The sequence below is a fragment of the Apus apus genome, chromosome 17 (genome assembly GCF_020740795.1).
Source record: "Apus apus isolate bApuApu2 chromosome 17, bApuApu2.pri.cur, whole genome shotgun sequence".
Lineage (NCBI taxonomy): Eukaryota > Metazoa > Chordata > Aves > Apodiformes > Apodidae > Apus > Apus apus.
This window is the reverse complement of record NC_067298.1, coordinates 2,404,146-2,429,286: the sequence shown is the minus strand read 5'-3', so window position 1 is coordinate 2,429,286 and position 25,141 is coordinate 2,404,146. Positions and strand designations below refer to the sequence as shown.

General features: G+C 42.9%; 1 protein-coding gene across 4 annotated transcripts in view; it reads right to left on the bottom strand.

Moving 5' to 3' along the window:
* Nucleotides 1-25,141, bottom strand: part of MYH10 (myosin heavy chain 10) — a 105,394-nt gene that overhangs the window by 6,450 nt on the left and 73,803 nt on the right. For 2 of the 4 annotated variants that reach the window (XM_051634661.1, XM_051634662.1), the window contains 22 exons: nucleotides 23,813-23,927; nucleotides 22,747-22,809; nucleotides 20,011-20,204; nucleotides 19,232-19,353; nucleotides 18,836-18,905; nucleotides 18,581-18,741; nucleotides 17,862-17,970; nucleotides 17,649-17,780; nucleotides 16,109-16,315; nucleotides 15,158-15,295; nucleotides 14,115-14,238; nucleotides 11,723-11,894; nucleotides 10,407-10,619; nucleotides 10,163-10,307; nucleotides 8,568-8,774; nucleotides 7,414-7,518; nucleotides 6,236-6,388; nucleotides 5,652-5,900; nucleotides 4,907-5,119; nucleotides 4,169-4,381; nucleotides 3,086-3,247; nucleotides 870-998 (listed from right to left, as the gene is read on the bottom strand). In XM_051634661.1, coding sequence (XP_051490621.1) covers nucleotides 870-998; nucleotides 3,086-3,247; nucleotides 4,169-4,381; nucleotides 4,907-5,119; nucleotides 5,652-5,900; nucleotides 6,236-6,388; nucleotides 7,414-7,518; nucleotides 8,568-8,774; nucleotides 10,163-10,307; nucleotides 10,407-10,619; nucleotides 11,723-11,894; nucleotides 14,115-14,238; nucleotides 15,158-15,295; nucleotides 16,109-16,315; nucleotides 17,649-17,780; nucleotides 17,862-17,970; nucleotides 18,581-18,741; nucleotides 18,836-18,905; nucleotides 19,232-19,353; nucleotides 20,011-20,204; nucleotides 22,747-22,809; nucleotides 23,813-23,927 — 3,396 coding nt within the window. The remainder of the gene's footprint in view (nucleotides 1-869; nucleotides 999-3,085; nucleotides 3,248-4,168; nucleotides 4,382-4,906; nucleotides 5,120-5,651; nucleotides 5,901-6,235; nucleotides 6,389-7,413; nucleotides 7,519-8,567; nucleotides 8,775-10,162; nucleotides 10,308-10,406; nucleotides 10,620-11,722; nucleotides 11,895-14,114; nucleotides 14,239-15,157; nucleotides 15,296-16,108; nucleotides 16,316-17,648; nucleotides 17,781-17,861; nucleotides 17,971-18,580; nucleotides 18,742-18,835; nucleotides 18,906-19,231; nucleotides 19,354-20,010; nucleotides 20,205-22,746; nucleotides 22,810-23,812; nucleotides 23,928-25,141) is intronic. The other 2 variants (XM_051634664.1, XM_051634665.1) reach the window with 1 other exon arrangement.

The window sequence follows — 25,141 nt, the reverse complement described above, 5'->3', positions numbered from 1 at the left end:
GAGGGCACAGTACAAATGCAAGCAAAGTATAGAGAATAAAAGCTTGAACAGAGAAGCAGAAACAGCTCTGCATCTTGTGTCATGGAAGGGTTTCAGTGGCAGAAACACCCAAGCACTTGCTAAGAGGGACAATTAAATGCACTGCAAGTGCAAGGCAAGTCTGAAGTCCACAAAAGAATGACACAGAGAAGCTCTAGTAAGTCCTGTGTTCTCTGTAAAGGCTCAAACAGCAAGTGTAGTGAAACCTTTGATTGCTTCACACTGTGATCTGCAGCTAGCACGGGTCACAAAAAGAGGCAGCTTCTCACACAAGGCAATTCTGCTGATGCTTGACCTTGTGGCAGGCCAAGGACATGATGGGAGATAAGTGAGAGGCAGCAGGACTTGGAGCTCTAACATCAGTTGCCAACAAAGAGGAAACAGGGAGGAGACAGGGATGTGCCCAGAGGAGACAGGGATGAGGACCCAAGAGGGCAGAGTGACCACCCTCCACAGGCTTCACTGATCCAACTGAGGTACTGGAGAGACTGTGGGGTTTTGAAATACTTCCATAATCCATTTTGGTACTGACACTGTGCACTGCACCTTTCAGAGACCCTCAAACCACTCTGCAAATGTTAGTGAGGCCTCAAACCTGTTGAAGCAGTATGGAAGCTTTCCTCCTACCCAGGTAGACAGATGAAGTCCAGAGTGCTAGAACAACTCCCACAAAGCTGCAGGAAGTTCACTAATGACCTGGGGCAGGGAGGAAGAGAAAGTTCTCCTGGCTCCCATTTCTCTGTTCAACTCCCTAGATTGCTTTTTGCCTTTTTACCCTCTGATATTCTTACTTGAACAAGAAATGCAAATTTATTGGATTTCAGTCTCACCTCTTGGAGCTGGAGTATTTCTGCTTCCAGACCCTTCAGCTTCTTTTCACTCTCTTTGGACTGGGCAAAGATCTCATCTCTGGAGGCACGGGCTTCTTCCAACTCCCTCTGATAGTCTTTCATCTGAGCCTGCAGTTGGAAAGCAGAGGAAAGAAAATGCCATGTTGCATTAGGACAATCACAAGAATTATTAGCAGCCCTGAAGCATTTTGGCCCTTAAGAGGTAAAACCTTCCTCCCAAGGTGGCTTCATTCCACTTAAATGCACTTTAAGTTCTTCATTTCATAGTAAAACTTCATTTTCTCATCTTTCCATCACTCAATTTGTCAGAAATATCACATTATAAGGCTCAACCTCATTTATCTGGTTTATTTCTTGTAGGATAAAACTCTAATAAAGAGCTGCTCAATTACAGTTATCATGAAACTGATGGAGATGGAAAGCTCTTGGAATACCTTGTAAAAAATTGACTTCAATTGACTAAGAAACCCAAAAATGAATACATGGTAAGAAACTATTCTCAGAGCAGAATTAACACAATGCACCATTTTGCAAACCTAGAGGAACATATTTGTGCTTCCCTTAAGAAATGCTTAACTAAGATCCTAATCTGCAGAAGTTCAGCCCTGAGGAGAAGGATTAGGGGGTGTTGGGTGATGAGAAGTTCACCATGAGCCAGCACCACAGGCTGGAGCCCAGAAACCAACTGTGTTCTGGGCTGTGTCACCAGCACTGTGACCAGCAGGGCCACAGAGGGGATCCATCCCCCTCTGCTCTGGTGAGACCCCCCTGCAGGGCTGGGGTCAGCTCTGGGGTCCCCAGCACAAGAAGGACATGGAGTTCCTGCAGAGAGTCCAGAGGAGGCCACGAAGATGATCCAAGGGCTGGAGCAGCTCTGCTCTGGAGCCAGGCTGGGAGAGTTGGGGTGTTCAGCCTGGAGAAGAGAAGGCTCCAGGGAGACCTTAGAGCAGCTTCCAGTGCCTGAAGGGGCTCCAGGAAAGCTGGGGAGGGGCTTGGGACAAGGGCAGGGAGGGATGGGATGAGGGGAAATGAATTAAAACTGGAAGAGGGGAGATTCAGTTTGGATATGAGGAGGAAATTCTTTCCTGTGAGGGTGGTGAGAGCCTGGCCCAGGTTGCCCAGGGAAGCTGTGGCTGCCCCATCCCTGGCAGTGTTGAAGGGCAGGTTGGATGGGGCTTGGAGCAGCCTGGGCTGGTGGGAGGTGTCCCTGCCCATGCAGGGGGGTTGGAACCTGATGATCCTTAAGGTCCCTTCCAACCCAAACCAGTCTGTGATTCTATGGTAAGTTTGACTTGAGATGCTAAAAGAGGAAGAAAGTTGGAGAACCTGCATTTAAGCTGTACCTGCATCTGCAGAACACACCAGTCACTAGAGCACTTATTTCAGGTGGTTGTGTGAAAGGGCACAGAGATCAGGTGTGCACTCTACCTGTCCTGTTCTCTTGGACTAAACCAGCAGGGTACTGCTGGGCACCAGCATTTCTTGCTTTAACCCATACTCCCTCTTCATCCAGGGCTCAGTTCCAGAACTGCCCTTCTTCAGCTGAAGCAGGATTTGCAATAGTCTTGCCAAAGAATCAAGTGAATAGGCAATTTAATTTGCCATATGCTTTACATGGTCTTGCCATGAAAATCTTTGGCAAAACTGAAGTGTACCAGATCTCATATATTTTTCTGGGAATGGAAAATAAATCCTTGACACAAGGACTGTTTGTTTTTTTCTTGCCAAACTAAAAAGAATAAGCACCTTGAAGCTTTTTTAAAGCAACTAAAATTTACTCCTCCTTTTTCTCTGGAGTGTTTTTGGCTGGTAACACCTTAAAAAGCCCAGCAGCTGGAGGAAGCAGCAGTCAGCAAGAGCTGAGCTAAAAATCAGTAAATTCAATGATACAAAACACCACAAATTTTAAAATGCAGGCTAGAAAGCAATGCTCAGGAAATTCTTATGCAAAGTGTTGAAATAAAGAAAAAGATGACTAGTGAGTAGAAGTACAGAGGGGACAATCATAACTCCCTGGTGACAAAAGGCTGAGTGTGGAGCAGGTGGGGAGCTCAGAGCAGATACTCTGGCACATGGCAGCACAGCTGAGCCTGGGACTCCTGCTGCCTTCAAACTACCAATGTCTGTAATGAAAAGCAACACCCTTGACAGACTCACCAGGAGAGAAAGCAGCTCAGTTGATTAGCTGTGCCTACCTGGAGCTTACGTAGCTGCTTGATTGCTTCATCTCGAGCCTTGTTTGCAGCTTCTATCTGACCCTCCAGGTCCTTCAGATCCATCTCCATTTTCTTCTTGGCTGCCACAGCCAGAGCCCTCTGCTTGCGCTCGTCCTCCAGCTCTGCCTCCAGCTCTCGCACCTGGGAAATCAATCAAGGTGTTGGGCAGGCTCAGTGCCAGGGATGGAAGAGAAGGCTCCAGGGAGACCTCACAGCAGCTTTCCAGTACCTGAAGGGGCTCCAGGAAAGCTGGGGAGGGACTTTGGACAAGGGCAGGGAGTGAGAGGACAAGGGGGAATGGTTGAAAACTGGAGGAGGGGAGATTTAGGTGAGACATGAGGAGGGAATTCTGGAGTGTGAGGGTGGTGAGAGCCTGGCCCAGGTTGCCCAGGGAAGCTGTGGCTGCCCCATCCCTGGCAGTGTTGAAGGGCAGGTTGGATGGGGCTTGGAGCAACCTGGGCTGGTGGGAGGTGTCCCTGCCCATGCAGGGGGTTGGCTCTAGATGACCTTCCAACCCAAACCATTCTATGATTCTATGGAGCAAATTCAAAATCCTAAAACAATGCTTGGGGACTCCCAAAGGCCCCTGCAGCACAGGGTTAAAATTACTCCATTGGAGAAGCCTACAGAATGTAAGCTCCGTGGGAAGACACTGCAGATGGCAAAACCAAATCCACAGACTGGAAGCAAAAATCTCTGAGCTGCCAAAAAGGAAAACCAGGACAGTAACTCAGCATCTGAAGCATTTCCATTTCATCTGTTCAGCTCCTTCGTGACCAGCTTTTTCAGTGATTCAGGCATCACTTTTAGGGCAGATGTCACTAATTCTGACTGAATCACTAAGACCACCAGTAGCAGACTGACACCAACAGTTGGCAGTGGCCAATCCTCAACAAGATTTATTCAACTCTTTGAAAATATCAGTGCTTAGGATTTCTATAGGAAGGGATCTTTAAACAGAGAGTTGTATTTTTCTGGTAGGAAGTTATCAGTGAAGCCACAGAGCTTTGGCAAAAGATCCTCACCCCCTTCCCACCATGAAGTACAGTAAAATAGACATACTTGTTTAACCAGCATCCTCTTTTTCTCTTCATTCTGTTCATCTCTGGCTTGCAGATCTCTCTCAAACTGGGCTTTCATAGCTTGCATGTTCACCTCCAAGCGAAGCTTAGCATCTTCTGTGGCCTGCAGTTCATCCTCCAGTTCCTCAAGCTGAGTCCTCATCTCTTCAACCTGTTGCTCTAAAGTTCTCTTTGACTTCTCCAGTTCATGGACCTAAGCCACAGACATTAATCAGTCCCCCTCCTTCAGGTATCTCAACATCAGCAGTTATCAACAACAAAACAAGACATTATATGAACCCAGTCAAATAAGACATTTTATGAGCCCAGAGCACTATGTTTGTTATGCTCTGAATTGGACATTGAATCAGAACAGCAGCATCTCTTAAGCCTGGATTGGAGAACCCAACAAACATCCATGCAGATGATTGGAGGGATGAGCCATGCAACACCAGAGAAAAAGCAGTAGCAAGACAAGCTCTTAAATCTAGCACAGGTGCCCTAAGTCATTTGGCCAGCAACTCCTGCTCTCCATGTCCTCACCTCCTTTGAAGAGGCCTGATGCAAATAAAGACCACCCCCTTCCCTTATTCTGAACATCAGTTTCTCCAGAATTTTGGGTTATAAATCAGCTTCAGAAACTTTTATTTTTGTGTCAATATACTTATTGAGCCAGGGAGTTTCCCTGTGCCATTCCCTCTGCAGTATTTAACAGAACAGGGTGTGGAGACATACTTACATTTTTGCCCACATCATCTTTAGAGCTCATTAAATCTTCCATATCTGCACGCAACTGTTTATTCTGTCTTTCAAATTCTTCCTTAGCTTCCAGGGCTTCTTCCAGAGCCCGAGCCAGGGACAGTGCTTTGGTTTCCTTCTCTCTTGCTTCTGCTTCAGCACGATCTCTCTCCTCTGCATATCTGGCAGAAATGTTCTTCTCTTCTGCCAGCAACTGAACATAAGGAATAATTAACCCATCTCATCAGGTATATAATCAAGTCCCTCCTGCCTCAGGTGTTTTAGTCAATGAAGTGGTTAATGCTCTAATTGGCCTTCAGAATGTCTAGTCTCTCAGTCTTGATCAAAGTGCTAGCAAGAGAACAGCTACAAGCTGATCTGGGATGAGATGAGGAAAGCAAGGTACTAATCAAGATTAAATACATTTTGTATTGTTTTCATCTTTCAGCCTTCACATCCTTTCTTAGTCTACCTTGAGGCATTACAATACTATTCTTAAGTTTTTGATCCAATATCATTTCCTTTTTGTATATAAAGAACTTATTACTTGATCTAACAAGACTCAAAAGTGGCATTTAGCTCCCTGACACTGAGAGACAAGTTACTCTTAACAAAGGCCCAGCTGCTGACAAAAGGTTTATCAATAAGCACAAGGCTCCAGTCAGACCCTTGTCACAAGGCTCATTCCTGCAAGATGCCCTTGAAAAAATCACAGAGAGCAGCAAGGTGACAGGAAACTAGACTACCTGATCAAACTTCTTCTGCTTCTTCTCCAAGTTAGAAACAATCTGGCGCTGATGATCTAGATCCACCATCAAGTCATCCAGCTCTTGCTGCAGGCGGTTCTTTGTCTTTTCCAGCTTATCATAAGCTATTGCCTTCTCCTCCAGGCGTTGGCTTAAGGACTCCATGTCCTTCAACAATTTCTTCTTATTTTCCTCCAAGCCTTCAATGGTTCCCAAGTCATCATCTACCTTTTTCTTAGCATCAGCCAGCTGAAATTTAATATAATAACGTCGCGTAGTGCATCACAAGAAGGAAAGAAAGGCATCAGTTGTGGGATACAAAACCAGAAAAAGATGTTATTTTTAGCTAAAGTGAAAGAAAAATGTGAGCTAGCAGGGTACTAAGTGGGGGAAAGTCCTGCCCATTGCAGCTGGTTGTACTAGTCTTTACTGCAACAAAGAAAGACCACAGGAAATAATATTGTGAAACCTGGTCAAACGTGTATGCAAATTCCAGGTCATTTTTCCAAGGGGTTTGGGACACCAGTTCATCTCACCTGGAATGCACAGGCCTCACACAAGTCCTGTCATCTACAGCAGCTTACCTGGGACTGCAAGGCCAGCATCTGTTTCTCCAAGTTCTTCCTGGCCTCCTCTTCCTCCTCCTGCTGCTCTTGCAGGTTGTTCTTCTCCTCCTCCAGCTGCCTGATCCTACTGCTCAGGTTGAGTTTCTGGCGGGTTTCTTCCTGAAGCAGCTCCTGTGACACAACAGGCACAGCCCAAGTCCAGTGTGGCTCTCAGCATGTTTGCTGTGGCCTTGGGCTACCACCCTCCATTACTCTGCACCAAGTCCCAGGTTTGATTATTTTCCTGACAGCTTTTTTTGTACAAGGACATACTTATGAAGGTGTCTGTAATGTGGGTGTTGAAAAAGGCACTGCTCATTCCTTTTGGGTTCATTTAAACCTTTATAAAGCATATTCCTGATCAGGGAATTCATGCCACTGTCTGTTCTAGAAGTTAAAGGATGATACTTTTCTGTCTTTAAAGGGACAAGCACAGAAGTCACCTTCAAAAATTCTTTTTCTTCTTTCAGACAAGTCTCTGTTTTAAATCACCTGGGAAGAATATATAGCAGCACATCCTGCAATGGCAGAATGCTTCCAAGTTTTGCTGCATTGCTTGAAAATAAAGGTCAGTTTAAAGACAGCTGTAATCTGGCAGTGGAAACTTCTGTCAGAATGGAAAATAATCAAAGGTGTAACCACCAGCCCTCCCTCCCATCCTGCTCCTCACAGACCTCTCCAATTATGATTAACATTATTCAAGTAGTCACCATTAGCATTTCTATTCAGGGGGAAAAAAAGAATATATTTAAGTGATGAATACATGCATAAAGCTGCATTATTTAACCCAAACACTGACAGTTTTAAGAATGTAAGCTGTCAGTAAAAGACAGCATATGTCCCTTCTGCCTTTGATACAACCCAAGGATCATATTTACATTCTACTTGGAAGGTTGTTGGTTTTTTTTTAATTAATCTCCCACAAAGGCTAAGAAATAAAAGAGAAACTGAAAGGCTACAGTGTATCAAGTAGTGAATTTTAGATAATGAAAAACTGTAGTCATTCTACACTGCAGTTCACTAGACTGCAATAGGAAATAGAGCTTCTACCCAAGGGACTTTCCAACCCGTGAATGAAAAATGTATTTTCTGTTCTGCATTTAGCATCTAAATGAGGAACAAAGCTTCCAAGTTCAGGCTTCACTGCACACACACACCTGTGTATCCTGGAGCTGAGATTCCAAACTAGCTGCATCCTTGGCAAACTTAATGCCTTTCTTCTCTGCTTCCTCCAAGAGGCTTGAGACATTATCCAGCTCGTTCTGCAAAGCAAACAGTCTAAAGGTAACAGCCTGGAGCTGACTCAGGACAAAGCCACATCCCACTGGGAGCTGGAACTGCAGAACACAAAAGCCTCAACAAATTCCAGGTATGGCAAGACAACAACAGACCCCAAGAAAGAAATGCAACAAGCTAAAAATCCTGAAGTTTAGCAACTTGAAGCTGGGTGTCAGTCTAGAGCTTAAGGACACACCATAACAGGAGACAGGCATGCTGCTCAGCAGAGTATGTCATTCCAACAGCCACATTCATACTTAAATGCCATTTTCCATTACAGGCTTGTGTATTTTACAGAGCCATTAATTCAGGGATCATCGGTGTGGCAGCTGGGTTGAAAGCATCACTGCAAGAGAAGAGGTGACTGCCAGGTGCCAACTCCTGCCATTTCAGGCTGTGCTACTTGCATACACCGTGAGACGCTGCCCAAAAGCTCCTCTCAGGACTGGGCCATTCTCTTTCTGAAGCACTTTAGCTTTATTTGCCCAAGGACTCGTTGCTAGGGTTGAAAAGTCAGCCCTGCCTGCATTTTGCCCATTTTCTCCATTTCCCAGAAGAATAGGCCTTTACTTGCAATCCCTACCAAGCTCCCAACTTTGAAGCAGAAAAGGAAACCTGTGGCCATTACCAACAAATGAGCTCAGCCCAATCTACTCAGTTCCATTCCCAGGCCAAAAACCTGCAGGCCAGCAGCTGTCAGCAGAGCCTCCTGCAGGATTTGGTCTCCAGGATGAGAAGCCACGGACTCAGAAGCTGGCAGAATTCTCACATAGCTCAAAAAGTTCAGCATTCATGTCATGGCTGTCCAGCAATCTCCACCTGAGATTGAGACTGAGCAATCTCCACCACTTCAAGACTCTCTCAAGGATATGAGTGCATGACTGAGATCACCTCCCCCATCAACTACAGACTCAGTTCCTGTAGACCTGCTGGATCTCTGAAAGTTGTTTCTCCTCATCATTTTCTGCATATGGTTAAAGATTTTACTTCCTTATGTATTTTCACCCAGTTCAGGACTCCCATCCAGCCTTACCTGCAGCTTGTTTGCTTTCTCAGCCAGTTCCACCCTCAGTCTCTCTCCTTCTGTGACCTTAGCAGTTAGCTCTTGCACCTGAGCATCAAGCTTCTTCCTCTTATGCTCAGACTCTGCCTTGACCTGCTGCAGTACCTTCACTTCACAGGCTAACTCCTTGTTGTCCGACTCTAGGCCTTGCTTGTTTTTCTCAAGATTTGCTTTGAACTGAGAAAGAAACACAAAAGGAAAGAAATTCAGCACTTTGTTACATATCAATAGTTTTCTGCTAAAAACATCCAGTCCAGCAAATCAGGTTTACAAGTTCAAAGACAAGCCAAGTGCTCAGCAAGTTGGAAGGAGAGAGTGTTGAAAATGCTGCAGCATAACATTCTGTGTCAGCCTAAGTGAATGCTGTTCCACTCTCAGGTGGCACAGGTAACAGTGAGGACCAGAAGACACTTCTGTGAATTCAACAAGACCTGGGATGTCAGTGCTGCAGAATGACTGTTTGAGTGCACTGTAAGTAGGAAGGAATGTGCCCAGTAACACTTCAGCACGGCTCATCTCACAGAAATAAAAGGAAAGATATCAACTAAAGCTGCCCTGGATTCAGTAGGCGTTGCAGCCTGGAAGTGCACAACAATAAAGCATTTTTCACCACTGCCTGACATTTGTCAAAAACCTTTTTTTAAAGTAATAATTGGCATAAGGGGTGTTTAAGTGCCATTCTTACTGTATCACCAGAACTGACATCATCTTAGCACAGGATCTCTGTTTAGGATTGCAGGGTATTTTTTCCATCTTTTCATGTTCTTATTGTGAATATTTAATGAATAAAGAGCAGAAGACATGAACAGGATCTTCAGGTGAATAAACTGTAATTTCCACCAGCTTTAACTACTCATGTTTCACACTTAGTGTTTTAAACTAAGGAACCTTGTGAAGCATTCCCTACACAAAAATAGCACTACAGTATGTGAACTGCCCACACATACACTTGGGAATGACCAGAACTATAATTCCACAAATGAGAGCATTGGAATAATTCTACTTCTGAACAAGACACTCAAGCTGCACTAGGAGGAACCACACTACCCAGGTGTGCCTCCTCTGGTGGTGTGTACCAGAGAACATAAGACAGCTCTGCAAATGGGTAAGATACTCCCCAGATACCTAGCACAGGAGGTCACAGTATGAGCATGAAGTGTGGCTGGAAGAACTTTTACACTGCCTGTACTCACAGTTCATTATTTGTAGCATTTGCTGATATTATTTACCTGATTTGGAAGCATTCTGCAGTTCACTCATGCTGAGAACTGCTGCTCACCCAATAAGCAGGTGGCTGCTGGAGAACTCCCACAGGTACTACATGAATTTCTCTCTAGGTGCAGTTTCCAAGTCTAATGAACACTTTTCAGATAGATGCCCAGACCGTCTAACAGTGGCAGTATGTTCAAACCAGCAGGATCTGTTTGATTCAGCTGCAATTGATATGCATGCACAGAGGACAACCTAGGCCTGCAGATCTCCAGGGCAAGGGTCACTATACTTATGTTACTGATAAACAGCCCTGAAGCAGAAGAATATATTTCTGTAATTAATTTTCTTCTCACCCTTTTGGCCTGTTCAAGTTGCTCAGAGAGCTCTTCCAGGGCAGTAGCATGCCTCTGCCTGATTTCCTGGATCTGGGCTTCATGGTTTTTGGTTTCCTCCTCAATTGCTTTCTTCAGTTCAGCCACCTCTTGCTCTCGCTTTGTCCTAGAGGAAGCAGCAATGGTTATCAAACTCAATGCTTCAGTCTTTGTAAATTTAAAATTAATTTCAATGGTGCCTTCTTACACAGACATAAGATCCTACCTCAGCTCTTGCTGGGCTGCAGTGGTATCCAAGGTATCTTCCAGTTCAGTTTTTAAAGCCTCCAACTCTTCACTTAAATCTCTTTTCTGCTTTTCCGCCTTGTTGCGCGATGCCTTCTCAGATTCAAGATCTTCCTGGAGTTCTGCAATTTGAGCCTGTAACTCTCTTATCACTTTCAGTGCATTGTTTTTCTGAACTGCTTCTTCATCCCCTCTGTTAAACACAGGCACAACAGTTAATGACATTTCATAGTTTCAGATCTGTTCTCCTAGCAGCCCAGCATTATTGAAATGCTGTACACAAACCATGGAATGGTTTGGGTGGGAAGGGACCTTAAAGATCATCTCATTCCAACCCCTGCATGGGCAGGGACACCTCCCACCAGCCCAGGTTGCTCCAAGCCCCATCCAACCTGCCCTTCAACACTGCCAGGGATGGAGCAGCCACAGCTTCCCTGGGCAACCTGTCACAGTGTCTCACAACCCTCACAGGAAAGAATTCCTTCCTAACGTCCAACCTCAATCTCTCCTCTTCCAGTTTAAATCCATCCCCCCTTGTCCTCTCATTCCCTCTCCTTGTCCCAAGTCCCTCCCCAGCTTTCCTGGAGGCCCTTCAGGCACTGGAAGGCTGCTATGAGGTCTCCCTGCAACCTTCTCTTCTCCAGGCTGAATATATGATATGATAAAATGATAATTCATTTCCCACTAGAGTAAAATAGACCTTTAAAACTTCATAGACAGACAACCATGACTGCCCAGTTACTCTCAAGAAGCAGCACAGTGCCCTAGGTACCACAGATGCACTGCTGGAACGATCAAGCCTTCGAGTTTACTTTCAAGTATTCCAGTTTTGTGGATCTCAACACCAGCCCAAAAATACACCCTGTCTGTAGAATTTTCTCTTCCCACAAAATTATGTATCATTAGCCAAAAAATACAAATCTTTACTGAGTAAGACATGTAGTATGAAGTACTCTGACCATTAAGAAGGCTCTCTTAGATTTACATGTTTTTTTCCCTCATGAGGCTGAACTCTGGGAAACTTTAAAAAAGAAAAATATTCCAGAGCCCAAATGCTATTATACCCTGGTGAAACATTGTTCTTATCAGCAAGGATACAGACAAAACACTGAATCCCTTTTTTGCCAGATCTACACACAGCACCCAGGTGTCTAGAGATGTTCCAGTACAAAAGTGAACTGGCTACTCTTTTAACATTCCCAGTTCTAAATGATAACTTCACAGTCAGCTGGAATTTGGTCTGGGAAAGCAGGTTTCTACCCACTTTTACAGCCCTAAGCCCCACCATGCTCTGACCTAGCAAGAGCAGCCTGCAGCTCCTCCTCTTTCTTGGCCAGCTGGATCTTGAGTTCTTCAATCTGGGCTTGCAGCTCAGCTATTTGGTCCTGTAGGTCTGTTGTTTCACCATCAAGTTTTCTTTTAGCTTTTTCTAATTCTTGTCGGGTCTTCTCCTCCTTTTTTAAGCGCTCTAAGGGAGCAAAGAATTATATTGATACACAATTTTTGCCCTTGTCATGCTCAGAAGATTCAGGAGCAGGGCAATGGGGCAGCAAGAAGGGTAGGGAGTGTCACATATGCTGTGTCAATTCTTTCTGCAGCCTGCAGCTGGATGATTTCAGTAGAAATCTGGATGATTTCAGTAGAAAGTTAAGAAAAAGTCAATAGAAAGTTCAGAAAGTCAATGACTGGAGGAAAAATTTTGGAGAACAGAAAATACACAGAATGGGATCTGACAAAAGAGCAGTTTGAGCTGCTAGGCCTGGTGATCACAGACACCAGGATTCAGAAATGAAGAACAAGTGTGACTGGAAAAAATGATGGCTTGCAGAGTTTTGAAAGGACTAGGCTAGACTCCAGAAGGTCTAGCTGGAAAAGAGCACAGCTTAAAGAAAACTTGGATTTTTGCAAGTATCTGTGCCACTAACTCCCTTCCCACTGTTGTTTAGCAAGACTCCACAATCCTGATGGCAAGTGATTCATGCAGCCAAGATACTCCTGCCCTAAGGTGGTATTTTATGAAAACCACCCAGTTATCAGTGCCACAGCAATGAAATCCAGTTAGATGATCTGCCTGTTGGCTGATGAAGACAGTTCCTGGCTGCATTGTTCACAGGGAGCTAATGACCAGGTGTGTAACATATTTAAATCAGGGGAAGGTTTTGCTTAGCATATCATTAGCACAGTTCTAGATGCATTAGCATCAATCTAAGTTATTAGACTTGGTCAATTATTGGACTTTATGGGTCCTTAGGACAGAAATTCCTCCCACAATCTTTCTAAGCCTGCTGCTGGATCAGGACATCATCTTCTATGTGAAAGGGAGCCATGCTCAAGGATCACAGAATGGTCATGGGTGGAAAAGACCTCACAGACCTCACCTCTCAGTGCCACTTGGGATTTCTCAGACTATCTAAAGTAACACTGTTTCTTCTTAAACAGTTCCACACTGGGAAAAAAAAAATAAAATAGCACTTTGCCCTGTTTTTAGATCCTATTTCTCATGAGCAACAGTTAGAACAGTGTCATAAGACCTGACTTTGTAACTGAGAAAGCTCAGAGTAAACAGAACCATTTGTTTTTTTCAAGTTTCAGTGGCCTAGCAGTGCCAAGACCCTAGCAGGGAGACCTTCATGGATTCTTACATCATCTCAAAGAGTAAATTTCATTTTACTGTGCTTTTCTAGCCAAGAAACGGCATGTCTGATGTTTAAGCTTTAATTTCCAAGGTCATCAGTCTCTGAACAGTACCATAACCAAACACATCTGTCAAATCTCTTCAGAACGACTAGGCCTGATTTAAGCACACAACTACTCAAGCATTATTTTCCAGTGAGTAAAGCCCATACATGCCCATCTTAAGGTCTCTGAATTTGATTTTTGAAAGAAACAGGACATCCATCACCTGTTATCACTGTGAGTTCAATACTTTCCTGTGCAGATTAAACTTTGGTATTCTTCCATAAGCACATCACTATTAAAATATGCAGCAAGACAGGCCACAATACAGTAAGTGGAAAAACTATTTCCAAATTAGGGCACAGAAAGCAACTTTGCTTTATATTTTGCAACTTTGACTTGGCAGCTTATTCAATGTTGCACAATAGCTATTCACAGCCATAAGTAATTTTTTAAAAAGCACCATAAAATCAAGAAAGGTTACTTATAGGGCTAGTTCACCCTCTGGCAACACAGGCAGAAAAATCAGAAATGGCCAAAGAAACTGAACCATTTTAGATAAACAAAGCATTAAGGAAAGGAAAACAATTCAGATTTGCTTATTCAAAAAATATTAGAAGCCAAATGAATGCCTGGTAACATTCTTTCAGAAATATGTTGTTTTAAAGTGTTATTAAAGTGTAGCAGCTTCCCAAGAGGCAGATGTTTTACCTTGTTCCTAAGGGATGAATGCAACAACATGAATTTCTGAGTGTCTATAAATGAAATGGAGTCTCAAAAATGAAAAACTAACAAGTTAAACACGAGAAAGACTGAGCAGCCAAATGCACTAAGTCTTCCAAGCAAAACAAACAGCTTTCAAGATTTAGATAAAAATAACAGCTATGAAGGTATCTACATACAAGGTTAGACCAGAAGACTGGACCAGACTCTGCATCCACTGCAAGAAGTGATCCAGTCCTTTCTAGCATGATGTCCAAGCTGTTAACAGACAAGTGTAGTAAGAACAAACCTTCCAAATCAGTGATCATCATTTCCTGCTTGTTTTTGAGCTTGGCCAAATTTTTGGCCTTCTCTTCCTCTTCAGCCAGCTGAGAAGTACATTCAGCAATTCGATCCTCCATCAGCTTCTTTTCCTAGTTAGGAGAAAGAGGAGAAAGAGGAGAAAGAATAACTTCTGAAATACAATTTGAAGAGTCTCTAAGCAGCACAAATAGCTGAGTATACAAAATCCATACAGAGGTCTCACATAGTATATATAATTTCTTTTCAAGTGACTGATCTATGAAGACAGGCTGAGGGAGTTGGGGTGTTCAGCCTGGAGAAGAGAAGGCTCCAGGGAGACCTTAGAGCACCTTCCAGTGCCTGAAGGGGCTCCAGGAAAGCTGGGGAGGGACTTGGGACAAGGAGTAATGGATTAAAACTGGAAAAGGGGAGATTTAGGTTAGACATTAGGAAGGAATTCTTCAGTGTGAGACACTGGCCCAGGTTGCCCAGGGAAGCTGTGGCTGCCCCATCCCTGGCAGTGTTGAAGGGCAGGTTGGATGGGGCTTGGAGCAGCCTGGGCTGGTGGGAGGTGTCCCTGCCCATGCAGGGGTTTGGGACTGGACGATCTTCAAGGTCCCTTCCAACCCAAACCATTCCATGATTCTACCTGTCAATATGAAGGATTAACAGGAATGGTATAGAAACAGGAACATCTGCTTTTCAGAAAAGACTTAAAAATTGACACACAGGAAGCCTGGTTTTAGGACAGTGTTTGCTGTACACTGTTGGAAATGATTTGCAAAGAACAACAGCAGCTATGATGAACACTGCTTCCAGGTCTTAGATTTGAAAGACTCATGAAACTGGAAATAATGCATGGCAAATGCCTCCCTTTAAAAGGTCAGTTTAAAGAAGCTCCAAGTGTCTCAGCCTCAACCTGTCCCAACCCCACGAGTCTTCAAGCACAAACTCTACAGATACTAAGAGCACTCTCAAACATTTTGAGAGCTCTCACCTGCCACTGCTATTACTTATATGCAGAATCTCCACCATGCATACTGGTCTCACCTTCAAAAATTTGGAATTTTGGTCCTCCAACAGTAGGATCTCTTCTTCCATCTTCTTGATCTTAGCTTCAGCTGTCACTTTTTCTAGCTGCAACTTCTGTCGAGCTCCCTCCTCCTCATCAAGCTGTTCCTCCAGGTCCTGGAAAGACAGGCAATTGCATCTGTGCATTTTCCAGATTACCCATGTGTTAATGATTATTTTTTTAATTGGTGAAGAAAAGCATTCTTTTGAAAAGTCACCACCTGCCCTAACTAGCACTAAAAATGCACTCACTTTTTGTTAGGTTCATTGATATCAAATGACCTGGTAATGATATTAAGGGCCATGTGATATACATGGAATTTTTTATACTCTATTTCAGCTTTGGCTGAAATGTGCTGTCTAGGAAACATATGCTCACTTCAGAGTTTTTCACCTTCTTAATTCTAAACATAAAATAATCTACTTAATAACAACCAAATCAGATCTCTTGCTTTCAGTATGAATCTAGATTTCAGTATTACAGGTGAAACAGTTCAGATATTGGCACAAATATCTAGATACAGCTAGAAAAGAAATCATGTATTCTTGGTTTTAAGTAGGATTCTCAGACATTAATGGACACTTATTAAAAGGCATCAAGAGCTCTTTTTTCAGTCAAAAAGTTTGATAAGTGACATCATCCCACCAGTCTCTGTTTCTATGAGAAAGCAGGTAAGCCCCATGCAGTCATTCCTGGTTGCTCCTTTATCTACACACACTAGAGCTACCAACAGGGCCTTCTGACCTTTTTGGTTTTTGTTTGCTCACCCTCACATGCCTGGGGATCACAGAAAGAGAAAAAAACATATTGATTTTATTCTACACATGGTGCTAAGGAGCTCCATTCCTCCATGCCACAGAGATGCTGGATTCCCATCCTCAGCTGTCCTGGGTGCACATTTTTCCCTACACAGTTATCAAGAGGCCTACCTGAATATGACCCTGCATTTTCTTTTTCTCATTCTGCAATATTTGGTTTCTTTCCTCTTCCTCCTCAACCCTGGATTCCAAATCATGGAGAATTTCTTCCAGCTCTTGTTTTTTGGCAGCCAAGCGAGCCCTCATCTCCTCAGCTTCTGCAAAGAGCTCTGTCTCAGCCTGTAGCTGCTCTGCAAGAATGTTCTTTTCTTCTAGAAGCTGCAAATGTAGACAAAAGGTAAGTAAAGTTTCAAAGTTGCTCATGAGAGATTATACCTATGACAACTACAAAGTTACTTAAAGGCCAAGTTCTGCTCCAGCTCTTGGCTCCCAGGTCTGTATCCAAACCCAAAGGTGTTTAGCAGAGGGTTTTACCAGCAGTCCAAGGGACACCAGCAGTATTCACTCACTCGTGCCCCCAGTTTAAGGAACAGATCCCACTGTGACTGATCAGTGTCCCCTGTTCTACCAGCAACAAAAAGATAAGTGCCTGTCTCCCGTACAGTGGCAGAGCAGTGCCACGGGCAGCTGGGCTGGAGTTGGCACTTGGAGTCACTGGAACAGAACTGGAAACACATTACTTCTTGCTGTGTAAACTTGACAACAGACTAGAATAGTCCCACCTGGGAGGGAGCTACAACTATCATCTGTTTCCAACCATCACCTATTCCAACCACTTGACCACTTCAGGGCTGACAAAAAGTTGAAGCACAGGAAGGGCACTGTCCAAATGCCTTCTCAACACTGACATGTATGGGGCAGCAACCACCTCTCCAGGGAGCCTGTTCCTGTGTCTGACCACCCTCTTGGTAAAGAAATGTTTCCTAATGTCAAGTCTGAACCTCTCCTGATGCAGCTGAACCATCCTGTGTGTCCTGCTGTGGGGTCCCTGGGAGAAGAGCTCAACACCTCCCTCTCCACATCCCCCTCCTCAGAAAGCTGCAGAGAGCAATGAGCTCTCCCTTCAATCTCCTTTTATCCAAAGCAAGACAAACCCAGTGTCCTTAGAGGCTCCTCTTAGGCCAGGCCTTCCAGCCCTTCCATCCACAGGAATTGCTGCTTTGCCATTCTAAATATCCATCCCAGTTCTACCAAGTCTCAAAATTACCACAGTGATAAATATATGTCTACCTTTACTCACACTGTCAGCTGTTCTTTAAATTGATACCAAAGTTACTTATCAGCATTAATTTACTTTCAGTTTTGTCCAGTAATTATCTTAACTCCTTCCCCATGTCTTAAACACCACATGGGTACCACAGAAGTATCCTACCCTGAAAACATCTCAAAAGGAAAATGACACTGCTACTGAAATTCCCCTGTAAACTAGGCAAGGCCAAAAAAAAAAAAAAAGGTCTCATTTCATTAACAACATGTTTCTGCATTCCTGGAGAAATAGTTCATGCTCCTCTTCCAGATTTTAGCAGTGTGAAGGGAGTTAGCTCTGATCCACAGTGCTATTGCTCACAAGCATCTCCCCAGCATCACTCCCTCACACAGGATACAGTGCAATATACGTTTTCCCTATCAAAAGCTGATCTTGGGCACAAACCTGTTGATGTTTCCTTTCCATTTCCTCAAGTTCTGCCTCCACTTTTGTCTGTTTTTCTTTCACCTTCATTAGCTCCTCATCCTTGGCTTGAAGTTCTTCTTCTTGACGAGTGACTTGAAGAAGAGGCTTCACCTGCCAAGATTTGAAATGAACAGGTAAGAATTTGCATTTGCCTATTTACAAAACTCAAAGAAGTAACAGAATAGAATGAACCTTTGTGAAGACTCTCCACCACTGCCAGTGCCTAAGCTTTAAATATGCAGCACAATTCCTCTGCAGGATTTTCAGTGCACTCAGTTGCTGTTGTTTCTTTGCAAAGGCCCTGGAGACAGAAAGAGCAAAACAGTCCATGTTAAACACAGCTGAGCATCTGTTCGTGTGTTTAATTTTTAGGTTATCCAACCCTAGAACACTTGCAGACCATAAACAGGCTTATTTCTAAGTTTCAGTGACTACATGGATTTATGAGTATTCATTCCTTAGGTGAAGAGGCAGAGCAAGACCTGGATTCACCATTTTCAAAACAATAATTACAAATGCTATTGGTTCTTCCTCTTAACAGATGTTTTTCTCAAAAAGATAAAACCAGGAAGGATTAGACACAAAATTGTCCTTTCATTTTAAAAAAGCAGCTTTCCAGAGTATCTCGAAGAACTGCCAGTGCAGCAGAAGGATTTTTTTGCAGCCATTAGCTGTACTGTAAACAGCTGCATGTGTCACAAAGGAAAGATTAAGGAAAGGAGATATTGCTATGGAATGAAGGCACAAGCCCTTATTATTAGGTAAAAATTCACCTCTTTACCCTGGATACAACTAGAGTTTCTCAGGCAACATGCTTTCCTAAGAAAATCTCTCCTGAAATGGAAGTCTTGCTAGTTCCCTATCAAAGAAACTCAGGGTGACCAGGAGAAAAATCCTAAGAGCACACATACTTCCTAGCCAGGTATCCTCTACAGACTGCCTGGAAGAAGATGATGATGTCTGTGATCTTCAGATCTCGTTCTTCTTCTAAGTGTGCCAGGACACCAGCTCGAAAAAAGATCTTGCTCTGTCCAATTCTGTATAAGTTGGGGTCCAGCTCTAATGCTCTGATCTGAATGGAGAGGCAAGCACATTGCTTTTACATCAAGGACAATTTTTATTTCAACTTTTCAGTGTTTTAACAATATCTAAGTAAAAACACTTACCATACGCTCACAGGCTTGCTTACCATCCATAAAACCTTTTGGAATTGCATTGGGAGTAAGGATCTCATACCTTTAAATCAAACAAAAAAAAAACCACCTTTACATTCAAAGAATAAGCTACTTCATTACAAAACCCCACAGCTACAGTCATCAAGTGCATGGCTAGGGAATTTCTTCAGAAAGTTTTCCAGAAGTTCATTTTAGATGGGCTTCCCTTTCCCTTTAGGATAAACGTGGAAAATTTAACTGCTTTAAGATGAAGCCACTCACACCTCAACACATGGCTTTGGATTTTCTTCCACTTGGGTTGGGGAAGGGAGTGGGGGCAGGGGTCTCTTCAATTATTTAACAAGGAATTTTATCTCATAAAACCCAAGAGATTGTTGCTGCTGTTACCTCTGTCTAAATTCCTGAAACACTATCCTGTTAGGAAATCCTTGTCGACAAATCCTTATTCCTTCCAAAACACCGTTGCAACGAAGCTGATCTAGAACCAGATGTGGATCCAGTTTTCCAGCCTGGACAAACCAAACAAGCATGATTTTTAATCTTTTCATTTGTATTAATGAAAAACTGTAGTTGAAGTTTTTCAGGCTACCCTCTATCAAGTCAACTACCTAAATAAGGGGATGTGTGGGGAATACTGAGAAGGTATTTGATCGGTGTGAAAATTTTGTGAAACCTGGCTTCTGATTTCACAGGGAATACACAGACAGCACATAGCTTAGAATGCATGCAAAGAGAAAGAATTACACAGAATTGTGACAGCTGGAAAAGACCTCTAAGATCACAAAGTCCAACCATCAACCCAGAAAAACCCACCATGCCCACTAGAGCATGTCCTGAGAGGCCACATCTACACATTTCTTGAATTACCTCCAAGGGATGGTGACTCCACCACCTCCTTGGGCAGGCTATGCCAGGGCCTGACCACTCTTGGTAAAGGAATTCCTCCCAGTACCCAGCCTAACCCTCTCATGGTGCAGCTTCAAGACATTTCCTCTAATCCCATTGTTATTCACTTGGGAAAGAGGCCAACATCCCCCTCACTCCAACTTCCTTTCAGGTAGCTGTAGGGAGCAATGAGGTCTCCCCTTAGCCTTCTCCAAAATAAACAACCCCAGTTCCCTCAGCCTCTTGTTCTCTGAATTGGAGGAGTGGTCTGTAGCACATACCCTCTTCTCATGATTGGGAATGATGCAGCGAACAAAATTGGGATTGGTGTTCCGGAGCGTCGCCATCAGCTTGGTGAGAGACTCTTTGTAGAGTTGGCCAACGGTGCGGAACATGCCCTTCTTGGTCTTGTATGCAGAGCCAAAAGCTGTCTCTGTTATTCCAGTGACCTGATCCAGACCCACGATACGATCCACTGGGAAGGACAAGAAGAAATAATTAAGGGCACTTTTGTACTTGTCAGGTAGGAAGCTAGGCAGGAGGAGGAGCAGTAGGTGCAGCAGCAGAAGCTTTGTGGAACAAATGACAGGAGATGCCGTCAGTAGGCGAGGCAGTCAGCATGGACTGGGGACACTGTGCAGAAGCAGTGGAACCAAAAGCCACAAACTTGTACAGCAGAACAGTGCACCTTTAGAAGGTACAGACTAAAATATCCAGCTCTTTACTTGCAGTTCTACATGACCAGTAAAGCCATTTCCCTTCTTTTAAGTTGGAAATAAGAAACGTGCCTGAAAACTGGAAATTATATGAAATATAGAATCATGGAATTGTGAAGGTTGGAAGGGACCTTAAAGATCACCAGGTTCCAACCTCCCTGATATGAGCAGGGATACCTCACACTAGACCAGGCTGCACAAAGCCTCAATCAGCCTGGCCTTGAACACCTCCAGGGAGGATATTCTTACAATGCAAAATATTTCTGGGTTGAGTATTTGGAATAAGACATCTGGGCATATTTGCTTCAAATGAAGAGTCACTTATGGTAATTCTATAGATTAAACCTGAGTTTCATTGACTATTCAAAGGTGTTTTAAAAGCATAACTATTTACAGAAGTGTTGGAAATAGTGTTATTTCCATGACAAAAAGGGGAAAAGTATCTGCCAGGCTTCTGCTAGTCTGCCCTTTTGAGGAATTCCTCTAGGTTTTCCAACTGTAAAGATCTTCCTACCCAAAAGACAAGTTTTAGAAGAGGAAAACTGCACACCAAAGCACCTCAAAGCTGCCACAAAGCATGAGAATAGAGATTTTTATTTGATTTTTTTAACACTGTGGGTAAGGATCTCTATGTTTTATTCTTCAGAAGCACAAATTAGAAATCTGACTGCCATCATTCAAAACTTTAGGCCCAAAGCATGAACATGATTCCATGTGCATGTCAACAGCTTGCTAAAAAGTACCAAGGTGGCTTAACACCTAAATCATTATAGTTGGCACTTCTCAGTACTGAGCAAATACACAACATGTATTGGTTCTCCAGGAAATCCAAGCTGGCCAGCCAGAAACAACTATTTGTAGGCTAGAATTTACATTTGGTGAAGTTATCTTCCCATTCATTCAAACCAAAACAAGAGGTAATTATGCTTTGCTACCAGAATCGGTTTTGTCTGTGAGAAATAAGTGACAATATTTTATTTCATACTTGCGCTTTATGGGTTTTCAAAGGTCTATAAAAAAAAGGACTATTTAAAGCATAAAAATAAAGGGCAGCAAGTTTGAATAATCACTTCTAAGTCTTGCATGTAGTACAGAGCAGAGCCCAGATCCTCCACGCAGTTTTGAATATGAGAATCTAAGCAGCTTATTAAAGTGAGAAGAATAATTAGGTGGCAAGTCGTTCATAAGACCATATCTCAAATATTTACTTTGGAGCAGGACTCAGTTCTAAACCAGAAATGGAATAGAGATTACTGGGAACCAGTCTTAGAGAGGATAAACACAACAGCTCCTAAGTGTTAGAAACACGCACTCACCAGACACCACTAACAATCTGACACCATTCAACTTTTTTTGGCCATGTAGTTTTAAAAAGAATTGTACATCTGTTAATTGTGCATCTTTTGCTTTGCTCCCCTCTGTCCTCCAACTGTAATAAAGTTTTTTACATTTCCATGAGGATTACTAAAGATCAATGTAAGTCTTCCCTATAGGTCAAGAGTAGCCACTGAGCAGCATGACTGGACAACCATCCACTTCAGGAAACACCACTGGCTTCCTTCAGGATGGGATGTGTCATGAGTCGTGGAAAATGAACCCAAGTATAGATGGAAAGTCTGAAGGTTCAACCTGCACATACATGTACTTCTAACCAAGAAGGATGAGGAAGAGGTTGGACAAAATATCTAAAGTGTCTCCAAAAGGACATTCCAAATAAGTGAATTTGTTGATTTCTTGATACCTCAAAAAAATGTGTGCAGCTTCTATGCAAGGAATATTAAAATTAAGAGGTTTCTAAATAAAAGAATAATTCTAACAAGTCTGGAGTAAGTTTATTTCTCTTACTACCCCCACTACAACTGCAGCACTCCTTCTGATACTCCAATACATTCTTCAGCTCTCCTCCCAAAAAACACATCCCCCTTCTAAAACGTTCCAGCATTCTGTCAATGTTGGACTGCAGAAAGAAGCTTGATGGTGTTACAAAGCTTATGCATTCTCTCAAATGCTTAGAGTTACCAGAATTCTCATTTAAGAAGCAATTCTGCATCTCAACATGGAACTGGGAAGCAACAAACCTTTTTATCTGCAATGCTTCAATGCAATGCACAGACTAGAGATGCTATATGTATGCAGCAGCAACTGAACAGGAATGCACTCTGAGACCACTTGCCTTGTGGAGGTAGAGACCTAAGGTTAGCATGAAATGAGAAGTTCATGCAAGCCTACGAGCAAAAATGGTTTTCCTGTAGATACAACAGCCCTGCCTTTAGTAGGCCTACTGTTTTTACATCCATTCACCTGGAGGATCATGAAGACCAGTAATATTGTCATAGAAACAGGCTCTCTGAATATTCTGAATCTCTAAGGCAGAGAAACAGCAAAAACAGAAAGACAGAAGAGCAGATACACAAGACACTTCAGTTAGTATACAGAACAGGTTCATCAATTGCAAACAGACTTAACTGTGCTACAAAAGCAATTAGGCCACAACATAATCCATGCACATTTCTAATTATCTGTGGAAGCAGGTTTGGCCTATTTGGACCAGAACACTTTTGCCTCTATACATGTACTCAAATGAAGCAGATCCCCAGCTAAAAAGTTCTTTATATATACATTAAAACTGCTCTCTGTAGCTGAACCAAGTGTTCCTGAGAATAAGAGGGAAGCTCAGTATTAACCTATAGCATCCTCTGTATCACAAGATTAATTTCCTCCTGGAATAAGAAACTACAGGATTTATATACTGTGGCATGTAAATATACTCCAATTACTACACTGTGATGTGAGAAACTATTTATGCTTCTTGGGGTATTTTGGTAAAAGTGTTGATAAACACTTCCAGCTGACTTGCAGGTGGACTATCTAAACAGCAGTGAACAGCTTAAATAGAGAAATACTGCACTTGATTTTCATCTGAGCACTCCTATGGCTGTTCATGAATTTTATTTTAGGAGATGCAGATATCCAGGATATGACCCATCATGGCACAAGAACTGTGCTGGTGTCACATAACATTTTATAAACAGGAAGTACCACTATGGCTGTTCATGTTCAGGATTAACTGCAGCAATTCAAGCTAAGAGTTTTGGACAAGATTCTACAGATGAAGTTTGACACTGAGTTAACATGTAGTAAGTGAATATCAGTTCAAATAATGAACATGAGAAGCAGCTACTCAGGAATGGTACATGTGCAAGGGACCATAGGTACAACCCAGCTTCCTTATTGCTCTTTTGGTGCTAAACAACAGATACTTACAACATAGAGGTGAAGGGTGAGGAGGGAACAGGCACCAAAAAAATAACTCATCCAGCAAGGTAAAAACACTAACAACTTGTGTTCTTGGAGCATGATCTCTTACCATCCTTCCAAAGCTCTGCAACAAATTTGTCAGAAGACTGGTGCAAGAGTGTGGCCACGTTGTCGTTCAGAGGGTCCATGTTCTTCATCAACCACTCATCTGCCTTGTAGTCTACCTGTAGAGTAGCCAAGTTGCACATGGTCAGATAGACAACCAGCTGTAGACTTACATTTGCCAGCATAAAAAAAAAGGCTTTCAAAATGCTGTAATGATGTTTTCCTCCTGTTCTCTTCTTAATGTGTGCTCGCTGTGAGTTTGTGGTGTATCCTTAGAACAGTTCAAAGCAACAGGAAAAGTTACTATTCTTCTGAAAGAGTAATTGGGACTTTTCTTGAAAATTTAACATAGAATCATATCATAGAATGGTTTGGGTTGGAAGGGACCTTAAAAATCATCTAGTTTCAACCCCCCTGCTTGAGCAGGGACACCTTTCACTAGACCAGGTTGCTCAAGGCCCCATCCAACCTGGTCCTGAAGACCTCCAGGGAGGGGGCAATTTAGCAATCTTTTTGCTTACTAATATCTGGTATACATTTTCAGCCCAGTGTTGTTGCCAAAATAAGACTTTGCTGTTCATTGTGAAGATATAAAATCAACTCCAGTAAAGATCCTGATGACTTTATCTAAATTACTAGAGAGTAAATCAAGGATGTGCTTCAACACGATTTTTTTCTTTTAATTTCAGTATAGCAGTTACACTTTGTTCTATAAACAAAGCAAACAAAGCCCTTATGTTGAAAGAACCAATTCTGTGGTTTGCAATACAAAACTGTAGCTCAGCAGTGGAGAACCCAGTGCTACCTGCATGGCTTCATCCTGACCCAAAAGACAACCCTGAAATTCCTGAAGTCCAGCAAGACCTCCATGGAGACCAGCATGTTTTTGCTACAAACAAACTGTGAGGTTTTTAGTTGTAAAGAAGGGCTTTGGAAGAAAAGCCATATTTAAATGCTTCCAACATCCACAACCAAATCAGATCGTCACCTCAGCCCTTCTTGCAGGAAAAGCTGTTTTACAAATGATTCTACTTTAGAAGGAGATACATATTCTGGTTGAAAACTCCAAATTGCCTCCAGCCAGGGAAAGAGATGCACTGCAGAGCCAGGATCCCAGAAATGCCCACTCAGTCTGGCAGAAGTGAAGGGTTCTTCAGAACAATTACTTCCTGGTACACAGGCACCAGCCTGGTTTACTTCATTTTGATTATCTAAAAGCTGTTTTTCAGAACTAACCTACTTCATGGTTGGACTTTGTGATCTTAAAGGTCTTTTCCAACCAGCACAATTCTGGGATTCTGTGTGATATTAACAACTGCAGTAACAATGATGA